Below are 8,126 nucleotides of genomic sequence, written 5' to 3'. Positions count from 1 at the left end.
CCGTAGTGGGGAGGCTTTGGTCCTATAGTTTCTGCCTGTTTTCTGCATGGTGTGGAAAATACCCTCTGTTGATTTTGGATGTGCGTTGCTCCTTGTGTGGTTTTCATATTGGATCTAGCATCTTTTTGTGGAATCAGTAGACATCGCATGGACTCCGCCGTACCACTAATGCCGTTCACCTTGTAAACTATATAGTGGGGTCCCATCATGTATCCGTGTTTATGGCTTCTAATGAGATGCGCAATCATAACCCCCCTCGACATTGATTCTAAAGAATCGCAGATATTCATGCTTTCGAAAGGGAACAACACTCGCTCAAGTCCATTGTCCCACAAACCAAAACAAGACCATCTTCCCCAAGTGTTCAAGAAGTTCAGATGAAAAGTATGAATAGTGATTTACATGGCGCGTCTTGTCTAGATGATCTTTTATGGAGGCAAACGAAAAAAAAAAAAAAAAAGCAAAGGCTTGGACATAGAAGCAAAAGATGGCCCCCTCCGATATACCAAAATACCCCGCCCAAGGACCAAAATAAGCGCAAACAAAGTCAAAGAAGAACCCCAGCGCTGTCTTTGTGCAAACCCGTCTTATGATGAAAACAGTTCAATGCTAATGGTGTCGTGCAAACATCTCTTATCGACGCGTGGCATTCGGACCCATCCCCAACGTAGTCCGAGCAGACCTTCTACAACTTCGACTTGGGAGCCTCAATCGTGGGCATCAGGAGGTCCCTCAGATCACCGGCGGCCTCGTTGAGGTAGAAGCTCATCCGTTGGCTGCCGAGACTCTTGGAGACAATGTTGAAGTTGATGCTGTGGAAGTAGAATAGTTAGTAAAATTATGGACTCTATGGCATTGGACGACAACAACTCCTGGGACGATACTAACCTGTTCTCGTTGATCATGTAGGCAATACCGAAGCCGGCGTCAATGACCTGACTCCAGCCGTAGCCGTTGAAGTACTCGGAGCTAAGCTGGGACGTGGAAAGGTACCAGCTGCTCGAGTAGCTGTAGGCCGGGTCCTGGTAAATCTCTGGGACGGCTTGGCCAGGCTCAAGGAGACGCTTCAGACCAAAGAGGTGCCTGTCAACACCTTTGCCGTCCGAAGCGGCTGTGATGTACTCGACGTGGGCATCAATGGCGGCACGGAAAAGCTTGACCTTGTCGGCGTCCTGCGCCGATGCGTCGGCCATGGCGTTGCACCATGCGACACTCTCTTGGCTGACGGAGCGGCAAGTCTCGGTCCTACCCTGCTGGAAGCGCCTGGTCGCGGCAGACTCGTATGTGGGACGGTTCTTGCCATACATCTTGTGGTAGGCTAGCTGGATCACCATCTGGACGTAGGCGTCGGGCGAGCAGCGGAACTTCTTGATCAGACCCTTGCCGTATCCCTGGTACGCCTGGACAGCAAGCTCGTGCTGGCCGATGACGGCGTCAAAGTCGCGCTTGGCCCTGTCAATCTCACTCTGCAGCTCCTTGTTCACGGTGAAGCGAATGGGGGTGGGGTCCGGGAGTCCGGAGCGGACTGAGGGGTCTGAGAAGTCGAGCTTGTTGTTGACGATTGTGTCGTTGACATAGTCGTTGAGCCTGTGCGTCGGCGTTCCATCCATCATGCTGTGCTCGCCCATAAATCCCGATGTGCCATTGTCGTTCACAATGAACTGCAGGGGCTTGTCGTACCACCTGTTTTGGCCGTCGCCGTGCCAGTACGCGTGCGCACGCTCCTCGAGGGTGACAGGAGCCGCATCGTCCAAGCAGACAAGGAAGGACGAGGCCTCGATGGCCTCGAGGGCGGCCTTGTTGGCCGGGCCTGCGGACAAGAGCAGCGCCCGGGCATCGGTCCACACATCGCGGTTCTCCGAAGTCAGAGCGCCGACTGCGGGTGCGGCCTGAGCCTCCTGTCCGGCCAGTTCATAGACGCGCCTGAACTGCGCCTCGAGCTCTGAAGTGTTGAGCTGCCTGCCCCCGACCTCATGTTCGATCTTGTAGAAGCGGTTCTTGCGTACAGCAACAATGTACTTGTGCTGAGCAGCCTCGAACTTGACAGGGTAGTCGGCAGGCTTCGCGGCGACGCGCGAGGCGTTGAACATCCACTTGTAGCTGTCCATGCAGATCGGCAGCTTCTTCATGTACTCGGGCTCAAGGGTGCCGCTGTCGACCATCTTCTTAAACTCGAGCGCGGCGGTGGTGATGGCAGCAGCACGCTTGGCCGGGTCCCTGCGGCGGCGGTCATCGCGGTGCGAGTAGAAGTAGCTGACGTAGGGCACGACGGGGTCACGGTAGGCCAAGTAGGCGGCCTCGTTCCACCATTCGTAGAGCCAATTCTTGTGTTTGGGGTCCTCGCGGCGGGCGATCAGCTTCTCCTGCAGCTTTGCGCCCACACCGCCGGGCTTGATGAACTCTTGGACGGCCTTGGTGCTGCTTGCCAGCTCCTCCTTAGACAGGAGCGGCTTCAGGGAGCGCAGGTAACGGGCGGCGGTCTCCTCGAGCGTTGGTACAGGTAGACGAGGCAGCGAATCCTGGAACCGCAGCATCGGCCCCTTGGATTTATCCTCAACATAGCCTGCAGGGAGGGAGGAGGGCCGGTTAGTTGTGGTCATATCCCCGGAGATCGAGATGGTTGGTAGCAACGGCAGTCGTGTGGTCGGTGGCTCTCGGCTGGAATGCAACAAAGAGAGAGAGGAGCGAGGGATAAGAAAAGGGCAGTTTTCGGCGCGGGAAAGTGAACGGACCTGCGGGTAGCGAGCTACTACTCCTTTTGCTTCCAGAAGCCATAGCGAATCTCTGATTATATCGTTGCTGTATGTGTTGCGCCAAAAAAATGACTTAAGTCAGCGGCTGTAGATTTGACATGTGATGACCCGAAACCGCGGGGAGCAGCAAAAAGCAGCGCCGGCGGTGCTTGCTGCCAAACTAGAGCAGGGCGTCACGCGCCGTACTGCGTTGCGCCTGCAGCAAACCATCTCATCTCCAAATGGAGCAAACTCAACAACAATAATAATAATAATAATAATAATAATAAAAATGCCAACAAAATCACAAAACAACTTTCCAATGAAACAAAAAAATAAAAATAACAAATACATACCAGAGAGGGCGCGAATTGGCGTATCCTGCTTGTGAGCATAGGAGATTTCCTAGCCTCGAATCTTGCAATGGCCGGCAGCATCTTTTTGTTCTGGAGCTCCGTGAATTACCGCGGGCTTGATAGCGTTGCGAGGTGCGGAGCTTTATTATTAACGATGCACGGGGGGAACAACTGGCACCTGGATGGACTGATGGAGCCGCGTTCTGAGCCGGTTGCGGGCCACGTTTGGGTTGGATTGAACCGATCAACCGAGGAAGTGGAGATTCGAGAGCTGCTGTCCGGGCTGCCTTGCACCACCTACAGTAATATGACTCGGCTCTTTTGGGATGTGGAGTCCAGACTGGAAGACAAAAACGGCAGTACAGATTGCTTGACGCTTGTCACGCAGTAGTGGTATCAAAGGAGTATTTGGTGACGGGATTTCTGGGCGGATTGAGTAATTCGAGTTGTTTTATGTAATGTAGGTGTGCAAGGTATTGTAATAGGTAGACTGGAAAGAACCCTGGAAACCGAATTGAGCTTGAACGAACTGGAAGGAAAAAAAAAAGAGACAGAATTCGCTCATTCGACTGCCGACGGACGACCCCTTCCCTCCAAACGCGGCCAGACTCAGACTCTTTATTTCCCCAGTTAGCGTCGACTCCGGTGATCTGTGCCTCTGAGCACCCCAGAAGAAAAAGAGATTCTCTACTGACATGACCTCGTGCTTTTCTTTTGCTTTTTCTTTTCTTTTTATCTGACATCCGCGGGGTTTATTTTTTTCTCCCTTCTCCTTTTTTTTTTCCCTCTATCCAATGACATCTCTAGTCTAGCATCGAAATCGTGCGCATTGTTGGACTCGGCAACATATGTACACAAATAATCCTAGCTGGCAGCCCACCTTCCCAGCGGACCGAGGCACGAAACTTGAACTGCCCCAGCAAAACTGTAAAACCGATTCAGCCCACACTCCCCCACCTCTGGGCTCTGGGGTAGGTAAGCGGACCACCCCATGCGATTTTGGTGCGGAATTGGTCGCGCGAACGCGGGAAGACGTCAGTTGGCAGCGTTTCCAAAAAATCCGCACGTGATGGAAATTGCTCGAGTGCAAATGTAGGACACATACCACACCGTGCACACATAACAAGAAATTGTGAGGTCAGCCGTTGCTTACAGTGCTTGTTGGAGGGTCAGATAGAATCATGCGTTTGTCCGATCATGTAGCATTTGTTGTTTGTTCGTCTTTGCCTTCTTGTGCATATCATGGGATCTTGCCTTTAATAACGCCTTGGCTCACTCTGTACCTGGTTACTTACCAAGCTACCTATTGCAATTGTGTCTGCAAGGTACCTATATGATAGACAAAAGATGGACCGGACCATGTCTGCCATGCCGTATGAACGGATATTGTTGCAGGTAGAATCGGATGGACGGAGCTTCATCTCTTGTGTTATAATGATGCAGATAATAATTAATCCGTCATTACGGGCTCAATTTTTGCCTCGTCGAGTCTAGGCGTACGGACTTTCATTGGTGCGTGCAGCCACCCCTGAGGTGACAGTAGGCAGGTAGTGTCCCTTGCCAAAGGTACTTGCACATGCTAGTCTTGGCGCATCCCGAGCAGAAGCGAATGACAAACAAATAATGAAAAGTGACAGTCAACATAACAAAATGAAGCAATAAATTAAGAGACGAGTGACTTTTAGCTGACCCATCCAAGTCTAGTTACCAAGTCTTCGGTATTGTCTATTTGTCTCTTGCCCTGTTTCTGTCTAAAATACCCCGTTCACTGCATCACTAGTTTGATGGTTTGTTTAGTACGTCGGCAGGATCTGGGGCACACTTCATTACAACTTGCAGCGAACAAAATGGAACTCCATATAAACTAATACCCGTTTGGACCCCTAACAATTACTCCCAATATCTCCGCTTATAGCAATACATTTTGTAGAACAACGCGACCACCATGTCTCACAGCGCCAACCTGGTGCCACCACATTCATCATCGAGATTCTGAACAATGTGTGGCTCTAAAGGTAAATCGGATTTAATCTCCTCGACAAAGTGGGACCACCTCAACCAACCTCGTTCAGCAAGGTAGCCTAGGCCTCAAATGTCTTGATCGGACCCTCAGCACTCAAAGGCTGAACAGCGCCGGCATCAGGCGGGGCCTGGAAGCTGAGACGCTCGCCATCCATGGCCACATCTTGTGCCATCCGGAGGCCTTGCTCACCACCAGTTGCAACGGCCGCCTTGAGGCCATCCTGGACTTCGCGCACCCGCCGCCTAAAAGCCAGACGGTCAAGGTACAACTGCTGACGCGCCCTTTCAAGCTCCCGCCTCTCAGCCTGCAGCACAGCTTCCATGTCGTTGAAGAACTTCAACTTCATGTCTACCTTTTGCAGCATGACATTCACCGCAGCCGAGACCAAGCGTGTCATCTCCCTCTCCTCGTGAGATGCAAGACCACCGGCCCGAGAGGCAGTAGCAGCTAGAGGAATTCCAGCAAGGCCCTGGATAGTGGTCTTGGTCGTCGTGGTCGTAGTGGTTGTCGTCGTTGTGGTCTCCTGCTGAATATCGACGTCCATGCTGTCGCCATCCTTCTCCTTGCCCTTTCCGTTCGTTTGCGATGAGTCGCCAAGTTCGAGCTGCTTCCTGAGTGCCTTTGTGAGATCCTCATAGGAGCGGCCAGCAGCGGAAGCCACGCTGGCAGGATCAGCCAGCGTTGCCAAAAACGCAACTACCGACAAGACGGGGTTGTCGGCGTGAGAGAATGGCAAGAGCTTATCATTGCCAATGGTGGGGAATCCCGTTGGGACATTTGCTTGCAGCGGTTCGGTATCGAGATACTTGTCTTCGATATCCAGCTGGAGGAAGTGGAGTGCACATTCCTCGCGCGTCCTCGTACCAACGTGATTTGCAATCTCATCCCAGTCCTCGTCGTATTTTTGCAGCGCCTCCAAGAGCCTAACAGTCTCCTCATCGGTCCATGGTGCCTCACGATCCACGGCAGTGGGATACTGAGGGTTCTCCATCTTTTCATAGCCCATGTTGTCTTCCTTCGCATCCATTCTTGAGCTCGCATAGCATCCAGGGCACAACTCTCGCTTGGGGACGTTGGCGCCGCCTTCGGTTTGCACCTTGTGGTAATACTCCCGGGTGCAATCCTTCCCGCAGGTAAAGCATGTGACCTTTGAGATTGGGGCCTTGGTGAGGCCATCAGTGGCGGAACTAGCAGCGCCAGCAGGTGTGCCGTTAGTGGTAGGAACATCGCCGTTGGTCTTGTTGTCACTGGAGGTGAGCTTTGTGCCCTTTGCGTTCGCCTCGTATATGTTGCGGCCAACTTCGAGGTTGAGCTCGGTCTTTGGTGCAGGCGCAGCAGCCGCTTTGGCATCTGTTTGACCACTTGCTTTCCCTTGGAGCAAGACAGGGTCTGCAGCGGGCTGCCACGGCTGCAGACCTCGTGGGGTGTCGCAAATGACCCTGAAGTGTCCAGTGAATGGAGGTCCCACCGGCGCTGGTCTTTGCTCTGCATCAACCTGCAACGAGGGGCAAAACGCTAGTTAGTTTGCGGTCACCGTGTAGGCCACTCTCAAACATAGAATTCCCATGTCTTCTCACCTGGTAGTTGATAAGTCCCCACTGCTCTAAAAATGCATGCACCCTCATGATGGCGCACACGTCACCGGCCAGATTGCGCCTGCAAGCTGTGACGGTGAGATACTCGGCTGGGTTAAGACGATATGTGTTGATCATAAAGTCGCGGTAGTCCTTGTACACAGCGGGGGTTTTGCTGCGATTCCGGCTGTTGAAGAATTCAGGGAGCGCCTTCTTCTCGATGTTATTGATAGCGTTCATGTCAAACCAGACAGCGTAGCTCGGGAGAACTATAGCATAGGTCTGCGATATCAAATGCTCGCGCGCCGCGTTCTCCAGAGTCTCCTTGGACTTGGATTCTTGGCCTGCGCCATTTGCAGGCGCCTCACCATCTTTAGGCTGTGCATCGGTCGACATGCCCTGGCTATCGCGCATCTCTTCATCTTCACGAGCGACCGTGGTCTCAGCCGGGGGGCCCTCCGGCGCATCGATTGGGTTTTCTGCCGTTGGGGGAGGGGCGGGGGTTGTGCTATCTTGCTTGATGGGCGGATCGGTTGATATCCCGTCTGACATCTGGACATCTGCAGAGGTTTCCGCTCAGTGTTAGGGATGCGTGCGATCGGAGCTGTATCATTTTTTTTTTTTTTTTCGCCAATCACAAACCTTCGGGCGCCTTTGGGGCAGTTGACTGATTCTCGGAATCTTGCGATGGTTGCGCTACAGCCGGGTTGTTGCTCGGCGATGCGCTTTGCGCGGCACTGCCGAATGTGGCGGTTCCATCCATAGCTGGCGACGAATGCGCGCTCTGGACAAAACTAAAGGGAGCTCTGATTGGATTTCTGTAGCCAACGGCGTGGGGGAAGCTAGTCGCGCCCGGTTACAGTAGGAGGAACTTGAAAAATTCTAGAAATTAACCAATGCCTCACCGAACATGTGTCGCGAGCTGACGACTGGAAAGGCCCGCGAGGGATTGTGAGGCACTTTGTATGTGGTTGTAGGCTGTCAAAAGTCGATAAATTCAAATTGGATACAGGGACACGCGCGATGGACCGGGCTTCGCTAGGTGGGTGTCGCGTCAAATCGAAGCGTGAATTGGCGAGATAGGAAATTTGAAGCCCGTGCTGGAGCTATCCCGCCAAGCGGTTGTTTTGCCTGCGATGTGAGGCATCAAAACTCAACCCTAACCCGCTTTTCTGACAGGCGCGTGCACTTTGTCCCCTTTCAAAGCAGGACCGTCTACCCCGGTTATCCTCGGGAGAGGATGGGTGGCCTCGGAGGCGCAGCGCATTACAGCACAGGCGTCATCGACTGAAATTCAGTTGATTTACCGATTGATCCATTCCAGGGATCTCAGAGGAGCAGCATAGAAAATCTTCATTGCGACTTATCCACAACCCACCCGACGAACGAGGTTTATTTGCTTCACTCTTACCAAAAAAGCAAAAGGGTTACCCCGCCGACA

General features: G+C 52.8%; 2 protein-coding genes across 2 annotated transcripts; both read right to left on the bottom strand.

The window, feature by feature from the left end:
- Positions 1–685: 685 nt before the first annotated feature.
- On the bottom strand, positions 686–3,169 carry PpBr36_01238 (uncharacterized protein; the record flags this gene model as incomplete). The annotated part of the gene is made up of 4 exons (XM_029888426.1): positions 686–812; positions 889–2,563; positions 2,733–2,799; positions 3,089–3,169. The coding sequence occupies 4 exons, from the start codon at positions 3,167–3,169 to the stop codon at positions 686–688; spliced, it is 1,950 nt and encodes a 649-aa protein (XP_029751701.1).
- Positions 3,170–5,169: 2,000 nt separating this feature from the next.
- PpBr36_01237 (uncharacterized protein) lies at positions 5,170–7,448 on the bottom strand (the record flags this gene model as incomplete). Its single annotated transcript, XM_029888425.1, has 3 exons — positions 5,170–6,606; positions 6,689–7,245; positions 7,328–7,448. The coding sequence occupies 3 exons, from the start codon at positions 7,446–7,448 to the stop codon at positions 5,170–5,172; spliced, it is 2,115 nt and encodes a 704-aa protein (XP_029751694.1).
- Positions 7,449–8,126: the final 678 nt, after the last annotated feature.

The sequence above is a fragment of the Pyricularia pennisetigena genome, chromosome 2, assembly GCF_004337985.1.
Source record: "Pyricularia pennisetigena strain Br36 chromosome 2, whole genome shotgun sequence".
Classification (NCBI taxonomy): domain Eukaryota; kingdom Fungi; phylum Ascomycota; class Sordariomycetes; order Magnaporthales; family Pyriculariaceae; genus Pyricularia; species Pyricularia pennisetigena.
This window is presented reverse-complemented; position numbering and strand designations above follow the sequence as displayed.